Source organism: Rosa rugosa, chromosome 3 (genome assembly GCF_958449725.1).
Source record: "Rosa rugosa chromosome 3, drRosRugo1.1, whole genome shotgun sequence".
In the NCBI taxonomy this organism is placed as follows: Eukaryota; Viridiplantae; Streptophyta; class Magnoliopsida; order Rosales; family Rosaceae; genus Rosa; species Rosa rugosa.
The window spans coordinates 9,674,403-9,699,876 of NC_084822.1; the positions used below are offsets into that span (position 1 = coordinate 9,674,403).

The window sequence follows — 25,474 nt, forward strand, 5'->3', positions numbered from 1 at the left end:
CTCTTAACACACGCTCACGCGTGTGTCAATTGGCCTTTTTTATTTTTTCATACTTTATTTGTGTCTATAACATTTTGTTTGAGTTTTTATTAGTATTTCTAAAAAAAGAGTTTGTTTTAGTAATTTATCTAAAAAATATTTTTTTTTTAAATTATGAATATTTTTTTTTCTTCAAAAAAAAAAAAACTTTTTGTTTAATAAGTAATTTTTTTTATTTAAACTGCCAACTCCCAAAAAAAAAAAAAAAAAAAAAAAACTGCCATTGCAGTTAACAAAACGTTTAAGATCTTTTTTTTTTTTTTTTGTAATTTCTTCAATTCAGTTTGCTATTATATTTACTATTTTATCCTTCCTTTGTTAAATTATAGATTTTTAGACTATAATCAAAGAAGGGTAAATTGTGGATTTTTAAAAATTTAACCATAAGCCTTATTGGCTTAATTAATACTGATAATATAAACGGTTGAGATAGAAACGACGTCGTTGGAGTGCTAGTGACTGGCTTAAAACCCAGTAAAACCCAAGATAAGGTGATATTCTTGCGCCAAAAAACTCAGACTTTTGCGGCAATGGAGTCTCTGTGTTCAGTTCTCTTACCAACGACGGTGAAATTCTCTTACCCAAACCTTACTTCAACGGCTACTGTTGCTTCTTTCTCAATCAAGAACGTGGCCTCCGGCCAGCGAAGAGCAGCAGCTACTGTAAAACCCTCTGAAAACCCAGCTAAAACCATCTCTCCAGCTCAACCAGCAAACCCAGTTTCTAGTTCAAAGAGTACAAGCACTGCTGCTTCTGTGCCTCCCAAGAAGGTGTTTTTGCAATACCCATTTGGAAAAAAAAAGAAAAAAATTGAGGTTTTAAGTGAAGTGGGTTACTTGAATTTTTTGGGTTTATTTCAGGTTCTGGTTCCGATTGGGTTTGGGACTGAAGAAATGGAGGCTGTGATTATGGTGGATGTTCTGCGCCGAGCTGGTGCTGATGTCATTGTGGCCTCGGTGGAGCCGCAGCTCCAAATTGAAGCTTCTTGTGGGACTAAGTTGGTTGCTGATACCTCCATTTCCTCCTGTTCTGATCAAATTTTTGATCTTGTGGCTTTACCGGTGAGTTGTTTTGAACCAGTTTTGGTCAAGTTTCTTCAAGTGTTAGCATTACTAGATATGAAGCAACTAGACCAAAAATAATAATATGAAAGCAAAAATGTTCGTGACATTGTGATTGTATTAAGGTGATGAAATATTGGTATTTTAGCGGTAATGATGCTAGATGAGTAATAATTCAAACTTTTAAGGTTCTTGAAAAGATTTATATGAAGAAATGTGGTCTTCTTCTTCTTTTTTTCTGGTCGAAATGTGGTGTTGGTTTGTATTTTTTGGTAACTTCTAGGATGCACTGGTTATTGATATGTTTATGACCATAAGGGAGGAATGCCTGGCTCGGTGAGGTTAAGAGACTGCGAAGTTCTTCAGAAAATTACAAGGCAACAGGCTGAGGAAAGGAGGTTATATGGAGCTATATGTGCTGCTCCAGCAGTAACACTTCTACCATGGGGTCTTCTAAGGAGAAAGCAGGTGGGTTGACTTGGGTTGACTTTTGTGAAGTTTCAATGTATTTTTGCGGCTAATGGTTTTCTAGTTTGTTATGCAAGACAACTTGCCACCCTGCATTCTTTGACAAGCTACCAACCTTCTGGGCAGTCAAATCAAACATTCAAGTTTCTGGAGTACTCACAACAAGCCGTGGCCCTGGAACTTGTTTTGTTTTTGCCCTGTGCCTAGTGGAACAGCTATTTGGGGAATCTGTCGCCAAGGAAATTGGAGAGTTGCTGGTGAGTGGTGAGCCCTGCTACTGTAATGCTTTTTTATTTGAAATGCATCATGCTTGACCTTGATTCTTAATACAGATGTAGAGTAAATTAGTTTCAGTTGTTGTTCATAAAGAAGCATACAAGTGAGGTTTCATGTCCTTGCAGCTTGGACATTAGAGTATTCAGATAATAACACTGAAAATTGTGTAGTCAGCAACATTTATATCTATAGGTTTTAAATGTAACTGTAGATGTCAGGACTAATCAAATTCCAAAGAATTACCATATTCTTCAAAGTATGTTACTTGGATCATTTGCTTTCAATTATGCCAAGATGTTTCATAATGAGAATGAGTAGAGGAAACTCCATCCTTTGTCAATATCACATTTTGTTCAAGAAACTCCATCCTTTGTCAGATTTGCCTAACTGACTATCGTTTTCTGCATCCAAAATATGCATCCATTCTCAGATTATTTAGATCCTTATGATCTTTCCTTTTCATTTTTGTTCTATATAATAGCTTTTGAGCTAATACAATGTCTCTTTGATTAGTTGGTGGGTCCTGCTGATGATGAATCTAGAAAGGAGGAGTTCAACAAAGTTGAATGGTCTTTTGATCACATCCCTCGAGTAAGTTCCTTTTGTTTCCACTTCATTACGGAATATTATCCATGTGATCTGTAGTTATGCAGTTTGATTCTCTAGCAACCATTACCTAATTCAAAAAAGGAAACTAATCTTTGTTTACCTGATAGTGTTTCTTTATAAATTGGGAAAACCCAAAAATCTATTATATCATAAAGACAGGTTTAAAACTCAAGTTTCTTTCTCCTCTCAAAAAACAGGAAAAATAAAATGCTCTTATAGATGAACAAGAAATGATATTAGGATACATAACACACCTCTATTTTCCTTTTATTTTACTTTTAACCCTGTTGACCGTCTGCGTGCTCTCTGTCGATATCATGTAGGTTCTCATTCCAGTTGCAAATGGTTCTGAAGAGATTGAAGTAGTGACTATTGTAGATATTCTGCGGAGAGCAAAGGTGGACATAACTGTTGCTTCAGTTGAAAAATCTGAGCAGATTTTGGCATCTCAAGGCACCAAAATCATAGCTGACAAGTTAATTGGTGTTGCTGCCAAGTCAACATATGATTTAATCATTCTTCCGGTGAGACAAAGCAAATGTATACTGATACAGATTTTTTTTTTGTCTGCCTAAAACAACCTATCAGGATCTGGAGATCATGTTGTAATTTTTAAATTAGTAGTCTGACTTATGAGATAATATTTAGGGAGGAAATGCTGGGGCTGAGCGGCTGAGCAAATCTAGAATTCTAAAGAGTCTCCTCAAAGAACAAGAACTAGCCAGAAGAATATATGGAGCAGTCTGTTCCTCATCAGCAATTCTACTTGAGCAGGGCTTACTGAAGGTTACATGAAATTATGTTTTCTCTATCTTTTCTCTTCTTTTTCAGTAAAGGAGTGAAATCTTTTATTTTTTCCTGGCTTATAAATCTGTTATGCTTCCTTTGTCAAATATAGGGTAAGAAAGCCACTGCCCATCCTTCCATTGCGAGCAAACCTACAGATGAGTTGGTGAACAACACCAAAGTAGTAATTGATGGTAACCTGATCACAAGCAGGGGACTTGCTACTGTTGCAGAATTTGCATTGGCTATTGTGAGCAAACTATATGGTCATGCAAGGGCAAGAAGTGTTGCAGAAGGCCTTGTTTATGAGTACCCGAAAACTTAGATTGATCTAGCGTGAAAATCTAGTAAATCAAATGCAACTTTTTATCAGCACTTGGACTTGAAGAGTATATAGTCTGCCAAACTCACATTAGCCAATGGAAAGAGTTCATACCAAGTGATTGGAAAATGGCTTTTTGAGATAGTTGAGTTTGTTGACCATGCATTTCTGGAGTGCGTTTTCCCTTAATAGAGGTGTTCATACCAGTGCTGATTAACTGATGATACACCTTCTGCGATCAGTGAAACAACTTAACATCTTTATTATTTGCAGAGACGATGAATTGATGTAAAAGAGAGTGGCAAGGCCTGTATACTTTGTAGCAGAGTTTTGTTTTTGGGAGTGTTTTCAGCACTTTGTTTAATCCTCAATTTTGTTGTCTTCATTACTTCACAGGATAGTTAGGCGGGTTGTAATCTGTAAATGTTGGGAAATTGGAATGAAAAGTTGAAGAGGAATTTAAATGCTGTGAAACGATTTGTTTGTTATTAAATCCCTAGCAAAGAACCCAAAAAAAAAAAAAAAAAATTAAACATTCCGTTGCCGGGACTTGAACCCGGGTCTTTCGGGTGAGAGCCGAATATCCTGACCAACTAGACTACAACGGATTGTTGATACTCGATACCACAACATTGAATTAATTCCATGTTTCAAGTCCTGCCAAATTTCAATGGGGCAGGCAGGCACAGAAGCACAGTTGCTATGTTTTTATAATTATGCGCACACATCAAACCGCCAAGACATATCCACGTCTCAGAAGAATTATGGTGGATTTCCTTCCATCTTCTCAAAAAGAGTAAGGAAATTCTACCATGTTGAATATGCACGGAGAACAATTGAATAAAAGGTCAACTGAAGACCAAATCAACTAAAACTTGGATTGCCGACCTCAACGAGGTATGAGTCTCAGTTCTTGATACCAAATCAGCCTCTTGCAAAATATCAAGCATGTTGAATTGTTGGATTGCCAATCTAAACAAGTAGCTTTGTTGGCAGTTCACCTTGATAGTTAAAAGCATCATCATATATCAACCGAAGGGACCTTATCTGGAGATCGAAGCTAATTGGTTAGATTAATGTAGGTTGCAGATTTCATGAACATGAATTTGATGAACAGCAGAAACGGAGTTATAGTTTAGATGGATGATACTGACAAGAGTTTACATATGACTTCTCTTAATTATCCCTACATTCCATTTGCAATCAAATGTGAAGCAAGAGATTACACATACAAAAGTTTTATCTACAAGATGAGACTAACCGTAGTCTTAATTTACAACTCACAACTCCGCTCCTATACATACAGCTACTACCTAGTGTTTGAAGTATAAGATTGGATGCAGATAACAGATACAAACTCCAATCTTTGTACCATACTACCTATTTTGTAAACTCGAGCGCTCATCTCATATCTGCAGTAAAACTCATCAAAATTACCAAGGGCCAGTCAATGTTCGTCTCAAGCACTGTCTTTTACCTCCCCATTTCCGCTGCATTGTCTCCAAAATCTGTCAAACATTCAAGAAATAAAGGGATCGATCAGCGTACTGTGCTGTTGAAGTTCATCTATGCATCATTATGCAAGTGACACCTCATTTACAAGAAATTCCTAGACGAACATACTTATTTTATTCACTGGTTATGTCAAGCAAGAAGAAATAAACCACACAAACAAAGGCAAGGCAGTAAAAATTTCAAGATATATGAAGAATGGCGTACCTCATCTTTCTGCATTTCCACAATTTCAGCCTACAACAACAAGGTAAAATCAGGGAGGGTTTGGCTAAAACTAATACAACCAGTGCCCAGAGTACCATACCTGTTTTCTCTGTAATTCTTCATTCATTTCTTTAAGTTTTGCAACTTCTGCCTCTAGTTCCAAGGTGTAGGCCTGCACGAAACCAAAATGAAAAGGTTACAGTTAAGCATCTGGTGTGTTTCTTAAAAGTATGAATGAAGCAGACTGCCACTAATTTACTAAGCTGATTCTAAAACATGTTTAAGTTCAAACAGATCTCAAAAGTTCAAACAGATCTCAAAGATTGTCCCAATTTTGCACTCCAGAAAGTGTGTCCAAACTAAGAAGGGAAATGATAACTTCTGAATCTTGTACATGAGGATAGTAGTGGGATACATTGGCAGTTCAGGAGCTGCACTACACATTTACATCATGCTGCACTTTCATCATATATCAACAGTAGTTCTATACACACTCCAAATATATAAATTACTGATGACATATAAAAATTATGTGTTCCTAGCATTATTTTTCTCCCCACATGACATGGCTGTGTAAGTAGCTGTGCAACTAGATATTTTCTATCAGTAAAGCAATAAAACCAAAGATCAGAACAGCATAATGTGATATTGCATTAACACGAGTTAATAGTGCTGCAGTAGCTGTACTCTTACATTCCTCTATATGCACTGACACACTTTTGTTTATTCATCAGACAGATTCTTATGTCAACACATGACTTCTACGACTAATAAGGTTTTTATGGGAATTCCAATTTCCAACTAAGCAGTATAAGGATTGGGGGGGGTACAGAAGTATGCATTTGTAAGCTTCAGATCATATCTATGCTAAAACATAATGCCACCACACTAGACATCCAAATATAGGTGTGCAACTAAAGCATCAAGTCCCTTGATTATCACATACAGAAAAGTAAGTTCAATTTCAAAAGACAACAAGTAACACACGGACAATGAGTAACACACTGTTACAGTTATTAACAGATAATAAATGTAAGGATGGCAGAAGTACTGTGGTTACCTGTTTACGAGCTCGAGACCTTGCAGCAGATTCTCTGTTCTTTATCATTCTCCTTTGCCTTCTCTCAACTACTTTCTCCAAAGCTCCATTGGCTTTCCTTCCGCGAGTAAACATGTAAGGAACTGGTGACAATGAAGATGTATCTGCACTGCTCTTAGCAATCACATCTGGTGACATCTGATTTATGGGAGATTTTGATGCAACTGTAACACCTCCAGCACCTAAACCACCCATTCCAATCCCTGCACTCGGAAACCCACCACCTTGAGAGAAAGCAGTGTTCCTAGAAGGTTCCACAACCGCAGAGACGGGTCCCCTACTTCTTGGGCTAGTTAGCTGAGCATTGCTTACTAAATGCATAGAAGGGGAAAAAGATAAAGTTGCAGGCTTGGGAAAGATTGGCTGCTGCTGTGGGGGAAGCTGGTGTGTTTGTTGCTGCGAAGTTCTCAGTCCACCAACATTCAGTGCCAAATTCGGAGACTGATTAGGAACCGAATTATTGTTACTCTCTACTCGACTACTCAAAAGACCATTGTTTCGACTTGCTTGTTGGAACCCAGGAGCTAAACCGGTATTGTTACTTTGACGGAATAATTCAGCAAAGAATCCACCATTACCAGGCCTTGCCATTTCTTGAGCATCTTCTCGCACCACCCCTGCTCTCGCCAAAAACTCCTCCAAAGTCATCTCCCCCAAAGTCTGTTGTCTTTGTTCCTGTGGCAAATTCTGCCCCCCACCAACATTACCATATTTAGCATCACCACTGTCTCTAATCAACTCTTTCCAAACATCATCAACTGTCTTCTGACTAAGCGTCCGCGGCAAAGTTAACGAACCTTGTCTCTGCAAATTCCCCCCAGGGGCATTTCCCTCTCCTGCCCCACAAGTAGATGTCACCATTCCTTGAGTCTCTTCAGCACTCCATATATTCTTCAAAAGCTCATCCATGTTCATCGACCCGAAATCCTTTCCAAGCCCTCCCATGGTGTTCTGGAACTCATCAAACGTCAGGGAGTACACAGAAGACTGCCGGGCCAGTGAGAAATTCCCAGCTAGCCTCCCACCATTTACATCCCCATTTTGCACATCACCATAGTTCTTGAAGTTTATATTAGATCCCATCTTCTGTTAACCAAACTAGCAAGCAACAGCTGACTAGGCAAATCCCTACACATCCACCCAATTGAACAAGAACAAATATCCTTCTCAGTTTTCTATATTCAAACAAAAAGTCAAAAATACACAAAATCATGTCCACAGAAATAAAAGAAAATACAAGAACTGAATCTAAAACCCATAAACTTCAATGAACTACATACACGTATCATAGGACAATTAATGAACTTGGGAATCATACAAAGACATCATTTTTTCAAAAACAGACAAATCCTTGACAACAAACTTCACATTTGCTTTATTCAACCACCCAACAGAAACTTGCCACAGCTGGAAGCCTGAAACCATAAATATCTCACAAGATTCTACTGCCAAAAGTTATAACTTATTTCCGCTAAAAAAAGAAAAAAGTTCACTTATTTCCGCTAAAAAAAGAAAAAAAAGTTAATACTTATGAACAAGTACGAATGTGCAAATTATCAGAACCAAACAAAAAGTCCTATGCCCCTGCCCCATCATTTCAGATCAAAATTATCAGCTCCAGATCCAACAAAAAAAATAAAAAAGTCATCAAATTTTAATCCACCTTAACATCTACACTCCCAACCCTATTTTGATTCAGAACTCCACCACACCCAGAAAATTTTATTTTTTTTAAATAAAAGAACAAAACTTTAAAACAGTGAAGTTCAAACAAACATGTATTATGATCATCTCAGAAATTTGTTCCCTGTAAGAAAAAAGAATAAAAACCCAGCATAATAACTTCAGGAAAAGACAAAAACTCTAAAAATAGCTGAAAATGAGAAAGAAAGAGATAGAGAAGAGAAAAAACACTGAGAAAATGAAGGGCTTTTTTTACCTTGATTCCCTTTTTTTAAATTTTTTTTTTCCAGAAATGGGAAAAAAAATTTAGTGAAGAAAAAATTGGGAAGTGTCTGTTTCTTCTATCTGTGTGTGTGAGCTCAGGAGAGACTAAGCTTTGGGTTTGGGTTTTGTCTGCTGTAATGTCCGGGTGCGACAAGTGTCTTGTGCCGCCTCGACGCGAGTCGCTATTTAAGGACGCCCTCCAAGCTAAGATATCGGAATTTCCTGATTTTTTTATTTGCTACAGTTGCTGAGCAGCCACCCACATCCCGCAACGTGGACCAATCAGGAGAAGGGATTGTGATTTGACGTCTGGCCACTATGTGGGTGCAACGTGGGGGGATCTTGGCCGTTGAGGTAGGGCCCGCTTCCGACACGGTGAATCTCCCAAATTTTTTTGAGTAGGGTGTGTTTGGATCATGTGAGAGAGACTGTGATGGGTGGTTGGCTTAGTATTGAGTCAAATCCCAGAAGCACTTTTGAGAAGAGGCGGTCGTGCTTAATGCTTATCGATTAGCTGGGTAAGTAAAATAAAAAGGTTATCTCATGTAGTTTTGACTGTGAAGCTATATTTAGGTAGAGGCAGTGTTGACTTGGTTAGGACCCTAATATGGACGGTTTTACTTTGTCCTGAAGTCATAAACATGGTGATAATTAATGTGATGGATAACAGATGGAGACCACTAATCATAGTACTATGTAAAGATAATGAGGAAGTCGATCGATATGAAACTTCCCAAGTCTTCTGTAGTTCAAAATATCTATTCTAATTTTTCCAGTTGCATCCAACTTGAATGTGAAACCTAATCGGTTTTGTTGACTTAATATATGGATAATGCATTTTCTATAAATAGTTTGGTCATAATATCTTATTAAATAATGCAAAAAGAAAAGATCCAGACCTAGCAGTTGCTCTGCTAGGGTTGAGATTGAAATTTCCTCTTTTCAATCTAGAACTTCATCCATGTTAATGGATGCCTTCCCCTTCTTGGGGTTTGATCGTGGTTCTTTATCTCGGAGGTGTTTGACTTCTTTTTCTTTTGAGTATTTCAAGGAAGAGGCGGTTTCAAACTGGTGAAATTGCGGGCTTAGGCTCAATGTGGTTGTGCTCTGGTAACGGTGGTGGTGTTCTTGGTAGCGGGCCTTCTGATCCCCGTGCGGGCGAAAGCGGGCGGTGGAGCCAATCAAGTGGGATCAAGGTCAAATTTGGGATCCCGATTCGTGGTGCAGGTTGGGCAGCGTCGCTACAGGTGACTGCTGCTGGTGATGGCGGGCTTTCTAGTGGTGGTCTGGCTCTAGTCTGGGACAGATTCAGCGATTCTGTCAGAAGTTTCAACGAGGACGGTGGTGCTGCAGATGGCGGTAGCGTGGTGATGGGAAAAGCTACTGCTCTGGGTGGGGATGGGCCCCTTCCTGGGCTTGGGCCTCAAATTTTGCTAGGGCTTGGCCTGCATTTTTCTTATTTGTCTTTTATTTTTTTATGTTGGATGAGGAATTTGTGTCCTCATCTACTAGTAATATTTAAATTCTGTTTGGGTCGCAGGATCTAGCTGCTCGATTGCTACATTTATTTAATTTGCTTATAAGTTTCTAGGTTTTGTTAGAATAAAGGTGCTTGAATGTCCTTAAAAAGTGGGTGTACCCGAGAGTGCAATGTTCTGTTTCTATTCCTTTGCATGTCCTAAAGGATGGCTCTTTCTGTCAGTCCCTCAGGAGTGTGTCATTTCTGGTACTGCTTACTGAATAGACCTCCTTTGATTCAAAAAATATTATCTTATTAAATTGTCAATTACGGTACAAAATTAAAGTACGATTTTACAAAAACGGTGTCGAGTTCATACCGACATAGTTTTAGGTTAATGCAATGTTGACTTGGTTAGGACCCTAATATGGACGGTTTTACTTTTTCCTAAAGTCATAAACATGGTGATAATTAATGTGATGGATAACAGATGGAGTTCACTAATCATAGTAGTAAGTAAAGACAATGAAGTCGATGAATATGAAACTTCCCAAATCTTTTGTAGTTCAAAATATCAATCTAATTTTTCCAGTTGCATCCAACTTGAATGTGAAATCTAATCGGTTTTGTTGACTAAATATATGGATAATGCATTTTCTATAAACAGTTCGGTCATATTTATCTTATTAAATTGTTAATTACGGTCGGTGGTGTTGAATTCATAATGACATAGTCCTAATTTTAAGGTTTTGGTTTATACAGTGATCAATGTTCTAAAAATCGCTAGACAGTAGGCGCACAGTGTGGAGGGACCTAGTGCCTAGGGGCTTAGGCATATGTTGATTTTAATTTTATTTTATTATAAAACATATAAATAATACATGCAATTAAAAAATTATACTTTAGTATAATTGATTGAAAACATAGTTTTTTCAAGTATGTGACTAAAAAATAGAAATATTTTGAACATTTTATAAACCCGGCTAAAAACTCAGGGAAACCCAAAGCAACAATGCTGATGCCATTATTGTTAGTGGTGTCCTCATCTTCATCAAGTTTTGTACCAACTATTCAAATTCCCAGTTTTTGGGCGGGGCTCGATGCATGGTTGTTTCCATGCCCAAGCGTTGTTGCCTAAATTAGTTTAGCCCACACCTTTTCTTTTTACCATTTCTTACTGCTCAAGAGCTTGCCCATCAAACTTCGTCGATTAGGAATGCATCAACGTACTAGGTCATGCAACCCGTTGCGGCAGTTCTTAATCCGAAGCAGCTGTTCATCTTGGATATTTCTAAAGCTAGCTTGGCAATCCCAATACATAGAAGCATGTATGTTCAATTGTCTTCATTTACATTGTTAAACCAGTTAATTATACTCAACTTTGAAACTCAATTCGCACCGTCATTTTTTTTGTGTGACTAAAACCAGGAGCTAAGAGAGACAAAAAGCCTCTTAACCCCTAGAATTTATTGAAAGAAAAGAAAAATACAAGAGGAGGGGGACATAAACCAAATCTCCCGAAACCAAAACCAAATCTACCTACCGCAAACGAAACTGCGGCAGACCTAAACGGACCCTATTACAATGATCCTAAATAAAGGAGGGAGGCATATCCATCAACAACTAGAGCGCTTACAATCTCTCCTTTTTAAGTATTAATCGCAAGAGGAACCGAGTGTTGGTGCGGAAAAATTCAATAGAAGATTTCCTCACATACTTCTTATGACTGGAGCGAGAGCGAAAGCTTCGCTATAAAGGAATTGATTTATGATCTTTGGAATTGGGTCTTGTATTTGACGAATCAAGCTTCTGGAAGAAAGAGGCGGCTACCCGCAAAAGGTACTTCGATGCCTAAGTTAATAATGATTTGAGTTGTGGTAAGTGTGTATCCGGGTTGAATTGTTTGTCAAAAAGTTTACTTCGCAAGGTATTTATAGACGAGCTCGAGTGGATATTTTGACTAGTGTGTGTAATGGCGTGCTTGATCCGCAAATTACACATGAGCGGGTCCACAACGCCACTCCTAGAACATCGTGGGAAAGTGTTTCCGCTTACTGAGGACTCGGATGAGTTGGCTAAGTCCGCTAACCTATTCTGCCTCATTCAAATTCATCTTGAGAGGATTCTCTCCTACCTCGAGGAGATCACATTTTATTCGAATCTCTCCTCGAGCAAATCTCTCCTTGAGCTGATGTCTCCTTGAAAGGTTTCGGCGTGACTAGATCTTTCTCGACGAAATATTTCCCCCCAGACAAGAGATAAGCTCATCGGTAAAATATTCACTCCTCGACTATATATTTCTTCCTTGACAGGATGTTTCCTTGTTGTTTTTATAAGTTCTCAAAATTTTTACCCCACACCGACACAGATCGATGAGGAACATGAACAAAGTTCAACTTGATGTCTATGTACTCGAAAAATCAACTCTCATTTAGCCTAATATTCATATGTAATTTTTGTCGTTAATTAATTCATCGACAATCTTTATGGACATATAAATTCAGATTTGAGTTAGTTTTGATCATGTGTAGTGATCCGCAAGAGCTGAAATTATAAACACAAAGATCTTCCCATGGATATCTTGATCCACATTCTAACAAAATGTGTTTAGCAAACAAAGCAAAGAAGAGTAACGTTTTTGAGTGGTCCACGTGGTAGGTGAACAGTGTAGGGAAAATGAAACCATTATATTAAATATCAAAAAGATAAGTTTAGGCATCGCTAAAGTAGAGTGGGCCAGAGCATTTTCGTAGGGTTCAGATCCCAAAACAAAAGAAAGATTAAAGAAAGATGGAAGATGCCGTTTTCGTAGGGAAGATGCCGTTTTCCACAATATAAAATAGAAAAACAAAGGGAGATACTGACACCATCAATCCAATCTCTGAAAGTGTGAAGCATGGTTGGTGGATATCCAGGCGCCACGTGTTTGAACTACCATTCCCTCTTACTCCGTTTAATATAAGTTCCTCCGTAATGGTGGGGCCCGCACGCTGGAAGCTCATTCTTACGCAAAAGGCCGGGCGCGGAGGGTTTTTCTATATACATTTTTTCAAGCTAAAATTCCCATCCAAATTACAAATAGTGATTGTAAAAGCTGTATATTGAGCCGTATAAATGTTAGAGACTACTTAGAAAAATGTTCATCACTGCTTCTATCAATGCACATTCTATTGAGTTACTCACCACGTAAATCATTGACGATAGCCAAGCATCCATTTTCATTGGACGGATTAACGTAAGCATGTCCATTACGTGTCACGTTTGTCTTTCTTGTTTAATTAAAGATTAAATACTCGTTACTCCTGGGTGTGTGTGTTTGGTGGGGTGGTAAGGCTTTGATCTCATATATAAGAGGTCAGGAGTTCGAGCCCCATCAAGGGTGGGAATGGGGTGAGGTTTTTTAAAAAAAAAAAAAAAAATACTCGTTACTCCTCATACTTTTGCATGAAAAACAGTTTAGTCCTTACTCTTTCTAATTCTCACACAATAGATCCTAAAATAACTATTATACCCCTCACTTTTTTTTTCTCTCTCTCTCTACACACACACACACACACACATATATATATATATATATATATATCTCTCTCTCTCTATATATATATATATATATACACATATATACACAGACACACACATATATATATATATGTGTGTGTGTGTGTGTGTGTGTGTGTGTGTGTGTGTATAGAGAGAGAGAGAGAGGCAGAAAAAATAAAAATAAAAAGAAAGAAAAATAAAAAAATAAAAAGTGAGGGGTATAATAGTTATTTTAGGACATGTTGTGTGAGAATTAGAAAAAATAAGGACTAAACTGTTTAATTTTAAAATTTTGGACTAAACTGTTTTTCATGCAAAAGTATGAGGAGTAACGAGTATTTAGTCCAAATCAATAGGCTTGATAACATTCACAGCTTTCGACCAAGTCGTATGGTTTAGATCCGGCGTTTGGGAAGGACATGATATTAATTTGGCAATGTGGGCAGCGCTTAGTCTGCCACTTACGTGCATTTGTTTGTTTCAGCCGTCATTGTTGTTAACATAAGTAAATTTTGGGGAGATAGGTTGTACATGGAAGGTGTTCGATGAAATGATTGAAAAAAAATTAAGTGTCCCAAATGACTACTAAAGTTTAGGAGATATGTGCCTTTCGATGATTCATAAACGTGCCGGACATGTACCCAAAGATATAGGCTTAGCTCGAAGTTGGTACATGAGAATCACGAGATGAAGTGGTTTAGTATTTTGTGGTTATCTTTTTTTTTGGGAAGGGTTTTGTGGTTATTTCTAGTGTGTTGATACAAAAGATGATAGCTCACTGTTTGATGCCTTGCTTGAGAAGCATCTTATTTCTTGGAATGTGATAGAGCAACGTTGCACAATGTCTATGAGTTTCATGGGAAGAGGATTATCTTTTCCATTTACTTAGCTAGAACTAGCTTTGTTTTTGGGTTTGTCCTCTCACTGTCTCCTATTTCATTATTTGTTTCAAATTTTGATTGAGCGACATGATGCTGTTTCACTTTCTTTTGTTCATTTTTATTCTAAATTGTGAAATTATTGTCCAAAATCCAAACAAGATCTGTGAACTACATAGATAACAGCTTGGTATAATTGACAGTGTCAAAGCTTGGTATAATGCTCAGGGTATTGGTAATGTTGAGAAAACAAGTTGCTTCATTCCTGTCAAGTGGTCCAAACCTTGTCCTAGATGGTATAAACTTAATGTCGATGGAGCGAAGAGCTTACAGAGTGGCAAGATTGGAGCTGGTGGCGTCATCCGAGACTATTACGGTGTGTGAATTGAGGGATTTGCTGCTTTCATTGGCAATGAGGAAATGATTGTAGCTGAAGCATGGGGTCTTTTACTTGGTCTCAAAATGGCTATTAGGTTGGGAATTGAAAGACTGGCCATTGAGTATGATTCTGAGACCTTTGTCTATCTGATGCAGTTTTAAGTCCATCATTAATTAACTCTTGTTTGCACCTTCAAGTTTCTTTCTAGCTTGGAGTATAGTTTGGGTCATGTCCACATGGAAATGAATAATGTTGCTGATATACTATCCAAATGTTGCTTAGATGGTGATCTGGGCGTTGCATTCTATGGCACAGCCCCCCTCTGACGTAACTCAAGCTCTGTTAGAGGATTCAAGTGAAAGTCCTAATTTTAGGAAGAGAAAAATGCAGCTACCCTCCCTAAACTATTCTGCCAAGGCCAATTTGATACCCGAACTCTCAAAAGTATCAGTGTGATACCCAAACACATATTTTGACATCAACGTGATACTTCCGTCAAAAATTCCTAATGGCTCCGCCTATTTGCTGACGTGGCAAGCACGTGGGCCCCCCAAAAAAGTGAAATGACCAATTTACCCTTTTTTTTGTTAATTCATTTTTTTTCTTTTCATTTATTTTTCTTCTTTTTTTCTTCTTCTTGTTCGTCTGGGATTTTGTTCTAGCCAAACCGCCGCAAGCTCCGCTCCTTCTCCTCCACCCAAGAATCAAAGAAAAATGGCTTCTGCTTCTTCTTCAACCTCAGTCCTCTTCTTCTTCTCTCTCCTCCTCCGCCCAAACCATCACCAACGTTGCCATCATCCTCTCCAATTTCTGCTACAAATCCATGTTCTTCGCATTCAACTGCCGGCGGACGGACCCAAAACGAAAGTTGGGTGACATGATTAAAAAAAAAAAATCAAATCTTTCTGCACCAGAAAACTGCTCTGGGCACCCGGAGACACCCATGTCTTCCTCTCCTCCAAAACCGATCTCCTTCTTATCCGCTCAGCAGCTTTCCTCCTCCGCCGCCATAGCCTCAACGTCCTCCTCCTCCACTGCCGCCGTCATGTCAGTAACAACAGATACCAGAAACTCCGATCAAAATCACAATCACCAGGTCAAAGCAACATATAACTATGAATTCATGTATACCAGAACTAAAAACAAACCCAGCATAACCAAAAAAGCAAAACCAATCCAGATAGCAATTGAGCACAATTACACCAAGAAAAATACTTGGCAGTTGGTACTTGGTACCTTTGGCTTCTCCCACACACTGTCAATTGCTCGATTTGAGTGAAGAGTTGAAGCTAAAGAGCGAGCTCCACTGCCTCAACAACAATGGCGAAAATCACAGAACCTCTTATCCCTGATTCCCTGCAAATCAAACACCTCAAGCAAAAGAAGATGAACCACCTCCAGACTTCGATCCCGAAACCATGCGAGGCCTCCTCCTCCACCTCTTCCTTCTCCCCCCTCAAAATCACGTCTTTCATTCTGTCCGCCACCATCAAGGCCGCTCGACCACTTCCGCCACTGCGACTCAGACGCCAGCAGCCGGCCCATAACCCTCGTTGCATTCTCCGGCGTCAACGGTGCCTTCCGGCTACTCTCATCCTCTCTGATCGCTCTCGTGATCACCGAATCAGAACTTCCTCCAATCTCTTCTTCTTCTTCACTTCTACCCCCATTAACGTCATCGTTTAATCTGAGTGATGACACTCCCCTCTGCCCCTGGTTCACAATTCGTCGTTGGGAAGCAGCTGCTAGTGGGAAACAACGGCGTCGTTTTGGGGATGGTGATCCTCGTCGTCTTCGGAATCGACGGCTGCTGTGGCATCATCGGCGTCGATGTTGGTGTCCAAATCGACTGGTTGTGGAGGAGTACCAATAGCTACTATGGATATGGAGGCATGGTGGATAGCGAAGAAATCAAGGATGAAGTTGGTGAGAAAGATGAGACGGGGGTCGAGAGAAGGAGAGAGAGCGAGAGACTGATAGCCTTCAAAGCCATCAAAACCCAGAAACCCGAAAACCAGAACCAGGAGAGAAAGAGAGAGGAGAGAGAGAGAGAGATGGAGCTCTGTGCCTCTGTGCTCCGTTTTTTTTTTTTTTAATTAGTTAGCAGTAAAAGACTATTCTACCCTTGATAAAAATATCACATAGGACCCACGTGCTTGCCACGTCAGCAAATAAACGGAGCCGTTAGAAATTTTTGACGGAAGTATCACGTTGATGTCAAAATATGTGTTAGGGTATCACACTGATACTTTTGAGAATTTGGGTATCAAATTGGTCTTGACAGAATAGTTTGGGGAGGGTAGCTGCATTTTTCTCTTTTAGGAACCATGTAGTTGTTTTGTTTGTTGGGCTTTTTGGCCCCAGTCTATCCAAAAAAAAAAAAAGAAGAAGCAGAAGGCATAAGCTCTGAATTTTTCTACACTCCAATCAAATTTAGTTGATAATTAAACATGTTTTTGTCTACTCTATATTCATTCTGTTTCTCAGTAATTGAATGTTCTGAATTTTGTCTAGGAACAGAAACAATTAATATATGCACATTCATGGCTTGATGTTAGACAAGGCATTAATTCGTCTGAATGAGATGAACAAGGAACTGAACTTTTACGTACCTGAACTCAACGTACACACTAAAGAAGCTTAATACAGAGGAGAAAGAAAGAAACACAAACACACATGGGGAAAGAAATAAAGAAAGAGTAGATGCATTAGGCAAACAAATAAGCTCAATTTCTCCGAGTCCTCTTCTCACTCTTCCTTTTCATTAGTCTGATTAGTATCCCCACAATCTTAAGGAAATACTCGTGCTTCCTTGTGAAGAGGACGTCTGCAAGAACCACTCCAACTAGCAACCCACTCACAGATCCTGCCAGAACAAATATCCAATCCAATTCATTTCCAAAATCAGAACTATTTTCTTCTTTTGTTGAAGGTGGCAATTGATGAGGAGCTTCATTGCCACATTTCTTTGGCAATGGATCTCCACACAACCCCAGGTTTCCTTCATATGAAGTACTCTCAAATGTAGCAAACTGGGTTCCACGAGGAATAGGACCACTGAGATTGTTGTGAGAGACATCGAATTTTGCAAGGAATGTAATCTGTGTCAGTTGTCGAGGGATCTGCCCTGAGAGTTTGTTCTGTGAAAGGTCCAACGATTCAAGCAACTTTAATTTTCCCAAGGATGAGGGGATCAAACCAGTGAGAATGTTGTTGGACATATTGAGCAAACGAAGCCCCGTCAGGGCCCCAATGAATTCAGGAACCTTCCCTTCGAATCTGTTGCTTGAGATGTCAATGGCTGCAAAGTCCTCTGGAATCTTGGGATAGAATAAGTTCACACCTTTACTTGTGATTGTGAAGGAGAAATACTTACAGCCATATGAAGGATTAAAAAGAACATTTGTCTTCATGTATGAGAATTGATTCGAAGTGGTACCTTTGATTGCATTTCCAGAGAATATGTATTCAAATGGGAAGTTGCCTGAGAAATTATTGAAAGATAGATCAAGAATGCGCAATTGAAGGAAATGATCTAGATTCTTTTCAGGTTTCCTTATCACACCGTGGAACGCATTATGGCGCAGTGCCAAAAGTTTCAACTCCGGGAGAGTCCCCAACCAAAAGGGGAAAACATCATTGAATTCATTGTTTGACAGAACAAGAAACTCGAGCATTACGCAATTCGCCAATGACCTTGGTAATCTCCCCTGCAATTTGTTATCACTAGCATCAAACATCGTCAGATTTCTCGTGTATGTTTGAGGGAGATGGCCTTCAAAAGAGTTGTTTCCAAGGTCTAAAACTCGCAGATTATCACTGAAGTTCCCGACACACGGCGGAAGCATGCCACTCAACTTGTTATCTGACAAATCAAGGTAATTCAGAGATGTCAGATTGCAAATCAAAGGCGAAAGTTTTCCACTTAGCTTATTGTTTGAAATCAGATAGTACTCAATGGATGGTGAAGGTATCAGTGGTGATCCCTGAATCACGTTGGACGAGAGATCCAAGAGTTGTAGGCCGCTCCACGATAGAACAACTGGAGGTTGGTCAAAGCCGGAAAGGAAGTTATGAGAAATGTTCATGACTGTCAAACTTTCTGTGCTTACGTTCCACATCCATTTCGGTACTTGACCATGCATTCCATTCTCAGCAAGATCCAGCCACCTCAAATTTTCTTGAAATCTTAGGAAACTTGGGAACTCTGTTATGTTGCAAGAACCCAATCCTAGAGTCATTAGGTTTGGAAAAGTTGCTGTTGCATTCAGAAACCTTGTCTCTTCGAAAAATAATTCCAATTTATTTCCAGATAAATACAGTACGATGAGATTTTGTAACTTTTGAAACATTTGGAAATTTACTTTGCCGCTCAAACTATTATTATCTAGATAAAGATACTCGAGATTCGTGAGATTGGATAAGGACTCGGGAATGGAACTGTGCAAATTATTTGAAGAAAGATCTAGAGCAGTTAGTTTGCTAAGATTGCCTAGAGAAGATGGGATTGGCCCAGTTAATTGATTCATGGGAAGTGAAAGTGTTATGAGCTGGTTGAGATCTCCGATGGAAGACGGGATGTGACCATCGAAATCATTACCAGAAAGGTCTAACTCAGTGAGCTGGGTGAGGTTTCCTAGAGAAGATGGGATTGGACCAGTTAATTGATTTGATGCAAGCAAAAGTGTTGTGAGCTGGGTTAGATTTCCAAGAGAAGGGGGGATGTAACCACTGAAATTATTATTATCAAGTGACAGATATGACAGTTGGGTAAGGGTTGCCAAAGAAGCAGGGATTGAGCCAGTAAGTGTGTTATTTGAAAGGTCTAAATAAACCAGCCGCCTAAGATTACCTAGTGAAGATGGAAGGAAACCTGAAAAATTGCATCGACTAGCAACAAACTCATTCAGTGAATCAAGCTTTTCAATTGATGAAGGGAAGTCTCCAGAAAACCTTGTTCTAGAAACTCTCAATGACATGAGAGGACTTGTTTGTTCAAATGCCGGCAAAAAACATGTGAGATCTGGATTTGATTCTATATTAAGAAATTTTAAACTCTGTAATTTTAAAATACTTACTGGGAATTCGCCTAGCAGCTCACAATACTCTAGGAGGAGAGATGTCAAAAATGATAAATTTGCCAAGGAATCGGGTACTGGTGCAGAAATGATGACGGAGCTGAGATGAAGCTTTTCTAGACTAGTTGAGTTTTGAACTAGCCTTCTTAGATCAGACTGGTTTAGCTTCAGTGATCTTTCACCGTTACTGCTGTAACTATTGGAGGATAGATCCAGGGACAACAATTTGGGCAAGTGAGAAATTTCAGATGGGATTTGACCAGAAAAGAAACTGCCGGAGAGGTTAAGATAACGGAGCATTGGAAAATTCCTGATGGTAGTAGGAATTTTAGATTGATTGAAGTCATTGTCGGCAAGATTCAGGCTCTGAAGATAAACAAGGTGGAAGAGGGTGTTGTTGGAGCTGATAGAGCCGGAGAGACAGCTACTACTGAGATCAAGTCCAATCACATGACCTGTCTTCTCATCACACTCGACCCCGTCCCATGAGCAGCATCCTTTAGCAGCAGCTGGTTTCCATGACAAAACCTTTGGATAAGCACCCTCACCAACAGAAGCAGATTCATTGATGACAAAGCTTTGCTTAAACTGGAGCAAGGCGAAGCTCTCGTCGTCATGGCAGGAAGATGATGGCTGCTGCAGAGAGTGTAAAGAGTTGGCAATAACCAAGATATGAAACATGAAGAGAATTACTCGTTTCGAAAGCATGAGACTAGTCCACAAGCTCAGTGATAGCCCCATAATTGATGTTTTGATCATTCTGCGCTAGATGATCTGGAGAAAGCATACATTTTTATGGAAGAGAGTGAGAGAGAGAGAGAGAGAGAGAGAGAGAGCTGTATGGGCCAGTCAACCACGTACGTGTCAATTTCTTTTCTTTTCTTTTCAATACACACAAGAAAAAAGCGGCAACGACCCAAACACGGAGAACACGACCCAGACCCAAACACGGAGAACATGTATTGATCAATGGACGCAGAATTTGCTTTTTAAAGTTTTTTTGTTTTTTGTTATATTTGATCAAATTTCAAGTCCAAGACTAGTTCATTATGATCACTGTAGAAAAGCATGACAACGGCATTAACAACCAATAATCCCTAATTTATTGTTTTTTAATTGCATGACAACGGCATTAACCAAAACCAAGAGGCATGACTGGATCCAGTCAATACTACCATCACATTCCTAATCCTTCTTTTGCTCCGTGTCTAGAAAAGCCAGGGGCCCCACTGCGTGATCACCATCCTCTGAAGTACCCATTTTTAGCTTTTCTTTTTTCTTTTGAAAATGGATTAATGGAATTAGTTATCACAAAAGAAAAGATGATTTCTACTATATAATGGGTGATGTGGACTAGAGGCTGTTGCTATACCGGCACTCTCCAGAAGAATATGTTCCACATCGATTTGTTCATGTCTCGTGGTTTTCTTCATGTTGCATAATTGTTTTTTTTTTTTTAGATATGAAAAGATTAGGTTAAATACGGAAGCCTCTTCGGCAACCAAATTTACAACATCAAACAATAGGGCATTAGAAGCATTCCTAGGAACAGTGTTCGTCTAGAAAACCCGTCAATAGAGGAGTGCCCAAGGTGAGCAATAGAGTCGGCAACAAAATTCGCCTTTCGATAGATATGTCTAAAGGTAATTGTGGTAAATCTAGAAGCTAGATGTCTAATGTCTTGAATAATTTTAGCGATCCTCCAAGAGGGGTGTGTTCTTCCCAGGACAGCATCAATAACCACCTTGGAGTCTCCTTCAACCTGAACGTTCAGATAATTCAATCGCAAGGCCCAATCCAGGCTATTTCTTAGAGCAGTAGCTTCAGCCACTGGCACCGTAGTTTTGCCAAAGCCTTTAGCAGCCGCAAACAGAGGTATACCTTCCTTATTCCGGATTACAAATTCCTCTGTCGTAGATGAATCTTGTCCTGACCCGTCAAAATTGATTTTCATAGCTTTTGGCGGTGGAGGCTGCCAGACGATGGTGTGGAGAGAGTTTTGCGGAGGACCTCCACCTGAAGACCGAACTTCCTGAATGTCAGTGTTTTGAAATGCCGCAGCAGCTGCGACAATGGATCTGGGGCAAGAGATGACTCCACGGAAAATAGCATCATTCCTAGCTTTCCATATTTGCTAGCATAGAGTTAGAAGCTTGGCAAATAGATCACGGTTGCATGGTTGTTCAATAAACAATTTCCTGAAGACTTGAAGATAACCTTCATTCCAAGGCAGAGCATCAAGGTTGGATAGCCTCCAAACTTCTTTTGTAAACTCACAGCATCCAAACAAATGGTCCGCTGTTTCATTATCATTGTCACACATCGGACAAGAATTGTCCTCGACATATCCAAACCTGGAAAGTCGATCCCTTGTCTTAAGCCTTCCTCTGAAGAGCAGCCAGCCAAAAAGTTGAATTTTGGGGGGAACATTAAGCTTCCAGAGCTTCTTTAGTAATTCTAAGCTGCTATGATTATTTGCTTCAGGTAGTTGTAGCCATGTAGCAGATTTTACCGTAAATTTACCATTGTCAGATGGGCCGCCCCAAATGCACTCATCTTCCTGATCGGAAACAGGAATCGGGATACCTTGTATCTGGTTCACCACAGTTGAGTCCAGAATCCTTAAAAGTTTATCACTATTCCAGTTATGCTCCTGAATGTAATCTGCCACTGTTTCATCAATGTTTATACCTTCTTGCATCCTCAAGTAGAAGGTCAATCAACCACCCAATTAAAAGTCCAACATTTAATAGACTTACCATTGCCTACTAGCCATCTCATTACCTTAAGAATAAGCTGCCTTATATCCAATATTCCTCTCCATGCTAGGGAGTGAGAATGTTTTTTCTTTGCTTGAAAAAACGTAGTTTGCCTCAAATACTTTTTCCTAATAATCTGTGTCCACCAGTTATCCTGGTCAGTCAGTATTTTCCAAGCCAACTTGGCAATTGCAGCATTATTGAAATAGGCAGTGGGTCAAACTCCCAATCCTCCCAGAGATTTGAGGGTGCAAACCTTGTTCCAAGCCACCGGTGATGCTTTGGAGGTTGTACCCCAAAAAAAATTCCTTGCAAGCTTGTCTATATGATCTGTGACCTTATTAGAGCATTTAAAACAAGACATGACATGATTTGGCATATTGAGAAGATTTGCTTTGACTAAAGTTAATCTACCTGCTCTGGAGAGAGTGTCTTTTTTCCATCCTGCAAGCTTGTTTGTAATCTTGAGGAGAAGTTCTTTCGAGTTGAGCAGATCCTTCAAGAAGATCACGTTATGAATTCCTAAATATTTTCCAATGGCAGCTTTCTGTTGAATGTTGACAATGTCCCTTTTAAGACTAGTTGGAGAATTAGGTGAGAAATACAGGGAAGATTTGTGGAAATTAATTTTCTGACCAGAAGCTAAAGAGAAAGAGGAAAGAACCATAAAAATCTGTCTAGCAGCCTTTTTGGTAGCTTTTACAAAAATCAGACAATCATCTGCAAACATTAGGTTTGAAATTCTGAAACCAAGAGGAGAGGAGAGTATACCTACCTGAGACTTGTGTGTACTTGCCAGCTTATTGAATTGCCTTATCAATGGTTCCATAGCCAGGATGAACAGATACGGGGAAAGTGATCTCCCTGTCTAATGCCCTGTGTGGGGGAGAAGTGGCCCTGCGGAACTCCATTGAGAAGAATGGAGAAAGACACTGAGGATATGCAATTCCTAACTTGATCAATCCAGTTTTGATGGAAACCAAATTTCTGTAGGCAAGTAAACAGATAATTCCAATTTAAGTAGTTATAAGCCTTTTCTAAATCCAGCTTAACAGCCATCGCACCTCCAGTTCCTTTCTTCTTCTTCAAATCAGAGAAGAGTTCATGTGCAATTAAAATATTATCCTGAATCACTCTTCCTGGGGCAAAGGCTCCCTAGTTTTTAGAGATGCATTTATGTAACAAGGGTCTTAATCTTTTAATCATAATCTTCGTAATTATTTTGTAAGAGACATTACAAAGGCTTATAGGCCTAAAATCCGAAACCTTTTCAAGTTTTTCAATTTTCGGGATAAGTGCAATATTTGTGAGATTCAAAAAATTTAAAGGAGTATTCTCCGAAAAGAAAGATTGAATCATAGGAACAACAATATCTTTCACCTTAGTCCCGCAATTCTGGTAGAAGATTGCATGTAATCCATCCGGTCCCGGAGCTTTGAGGGGTCCTATAGACTTGACAGCTTCCAAAATTTCATCTTCTGATGCAGGCTGCAAAAGAGAGGCATTGTTAGTACTAGTAATGCAAGGTTCAATTATGTTAGTAAAGTTCTGCAAATGAGCATTAACAGAAGGTGTGTCAAGGTGAAAGCGCTTTTTGAAATCGTGGACAAAAGTCCTAATGATTCCCTCATCATTTTCTATCCAGTTTCCAGTCGAGTCCTGTATTCTGGTAATTCTGTTTGACCTTTTCCTTATATTGGCTCTTGTTTGAAAGAATCTAGTGTTTTTATCTCCTAGATTCAGCCAGTTTGCCTTCGCTTTCTGGGCCCAATAGATTTCCTCCTCTCTGTAGCATTGTAGAAGTTCTTTTGTAACCTGGCAATGTTGTTCCTGCAAATAGACAGGGAGAAAAGATTAGTTGATTTTGAATATCTGGACACTTGTCATTGAGGTTCTCTAGTCTTCTAAAAATATCTCCAAACACATTTTTATTCCATATATTTGCCTGGTGGCAGAACTGGTTTCTTATAGTTAGAAAATTTAAAAGAGGACAAGTTTCCTTCCTTTGATTCCAGATTTACTGTACCAGTGGTTTAAAGCCCTTATGGGACAACCACATTGCTTCGAACTTGAAGGCCGGCCTTACCCTTCTTTGCATTATTATTCTTAATTGTCAAACAGATAGGTCCATGATCCGAGCCAATAATGGGGAGATTCTCTAATTGGATATTTGGAAAATTGTTTAAGAAAGCAGCGTTAACACAGGCTCTATCCAGTCGTTCATAAATTAAAGTGTCATCCTTATGGTTGTTTGTCCAGGTATAAGGTAGCCCCTGCGCCTGTAATGAAACAAGACCTGCATTATACAAGAAAGCTGAAAAATTCAGCATATAATTCGTCACTGTTTGGCTGCCCCTAGTTTCTCATCAAGGTTCACAATGTTGTTTAAGTCACCTAATGACAACCAACTTTCCTCACTATTCGGTTGTAAAGTTAGTAAATCCGACCAGAGCTTGGCTTGTTTTTCCTTTTGAGGGAAGGCATAGACAAAAGTTGTAAGCCAGGATCTGTTAACAGTGTTATCCTTGATTATACAATGTATGTATCTATCATGGGGTTTGATTAGTTCGACAGTAACAGTTCTAGTTTTCCAAAATAAGATCAAACCACCACATTGACCATGAGCAGGAATTAAGATAAAATCATCATAAGGAAACTTCCTCAATTTATTTAGTAAAGTACTTAATGCCCTGGTATCTAGAAGACAAAAAACATCAAGATCTAAAGAGGAAGAATAAAAGAGGCACTGCGCCACAAAACCAGGCCAGGCGCTGCCTTTACAGTTCCAACATAGAATTTTCATGGTGTTTGGACCCAAAATGAGCATTTTGGCCTGACAAGGCACGTCTTGGAGAAATTGAGCCAATGTCAGTGGCTCAAGCTATATATTGTCGACAAGTTCAAAATATATATTTAGAGGCTAAATAAAGCCTACTATGGAAGCATGAAAAGTCAACTTTAGCACATTTTTCCTACTTCGGCTAGGAGAAACCGAGCTAAACAAGGAAGGAGGGCGGCAGACTAACCAAACGAAATCCAAATGAGCTAAAACTTT

The 25,474-nt window shown here is 39.2% G+C and overlaps 5 protein-coding genes and 1 non-coding gene across 6 annotated transcripts; 1 reads left to right on the forward strand and 5 right to left on the reverse strand.

The window, feature by feature from the left end:
- Positions 1 to 456: 456 nt before the first annotated feature.
- LOC133738708 (protein DJ-1 homolog C) lies at positions 457 to 4,028 on the forward strand. Its single transcript, XM_062166289.1, has 8 exons — positions 457 to 809; positions 900 to 1,100; positions 1,419 to 1,568; positions 1,646 to 1,825; positions 2,358 to 2,435; positions 2,777 to 2,977; positions 3,102 to 3,239; positions 3,352 to 4,028. Exons 1-8 carry the CDS (start codon positions 570 to 572, stop codon positions 3,562 to 3,564), a joined length of 1,401 nt encoding a protein of 466 aa, XP_062022273.1. The 5' UTR covers positions 457 to 569; the 3' UTR covers positions 3,565 to 4,028.
- Positions 4,029 to 4,096: 68 nt separating this feature from the next.
- TRNAE-CUC (transfer RNA glutamic acid (anticodon CUC)) lies at positions 4,097 to 4,169 on the reverse strand. Its single transcript has one exon. It is a non-coding gene; the product is annotated as a tRNA-Glu (tRNA).
- Positions 4,170 to 4,708: 539 nt separating this feature from the next.
- Positions 4,709 to 8,487, reverse strand: LOC133736626 (ABSCISIC ACID-INSENSITIVE 5-like protein 7). Its single transcript, XM_062164178.1, has 5 exons — positions 8,319 to 8,487; positions 6,341 to 7,507; positions 5,381 to 5,452; positions 5,281 to 5,310; positions 4,709 to 5,069 (listed from the first exon to the last, which is right to left on the reverse strand). The coding sequence occupies exons 2-5, from the start codon at positions 7,460 to 7,462 to the stop codon at positions 4,995 to 4,997; spliced, it is 1,299 nt and encodes a 432-aa protein (XP_062020162.1). The 5' UTR covers positions 7,463 to 7,507; positions 8,319 to 8,487; the 3' UTR covers positions 4,709 to 4,994.
- An 8,821-nt stretch (positions 8,488 to 17,308) lies between these two features.
- Positions 17,309 to 20,401, reverse strand: LOC133737167 (receptor-like protein 6). Its single transcript, XM_062164777.1, has one exon. It carries the CDS (start codon positions 20,399 to 20,401, stop codon positions 17,309 to 17,311), a length of 3,093 nt encoding a protein of 1,030 aa, XP_062020761.1.
- A 766-nt stretch (positions 20,402 to 21,167) lies between these two features.
- On the reverse strand, positions 21,168 to 22,361 carry LOC133737169 (uncharacterized). Its single transcript, XM_062164778.1, has 2 exons — positions 21,878 to 22,361; positions 21,168 to 21,781 (listed from the first exon to the last, which is right to left on the reverse strand). The coding sequence occupies exons 1-2, from the start codon at positions 22,359 to 22,361 to the stop codon at positions 21,168 to 21,170; spliced, it is 1,098 nt and encodes a 365-aa protein (XP_062020762.1).
- An 874-nt stretch (positions 22,362 to 23,235) lies between these two features.
- Positions 23,236 to 25,222, reverse strand: LOC133737170 (uncharacterized). The gene is made up of 4 exons (XM_062164779.1): positions 24,829 to 25,222; positions 24,474 to 24,715; positions 23,686 to 24,249; positions 23,236 to 23,574 (listed from the first exon to the last, which is right to left on the reverse strand). The coding sequence occupies exons 1-4, from the start codon at positions 25,220 to 25,222 to the stop codon at positions 23,236 to 23,238; spliced, it is 1,539 nt and encodes a 512-aa protein (XP_062020763.1).
- Between the last annotated feature and the right edge of the window lie 252 nt (positions 25,223 to 25,474).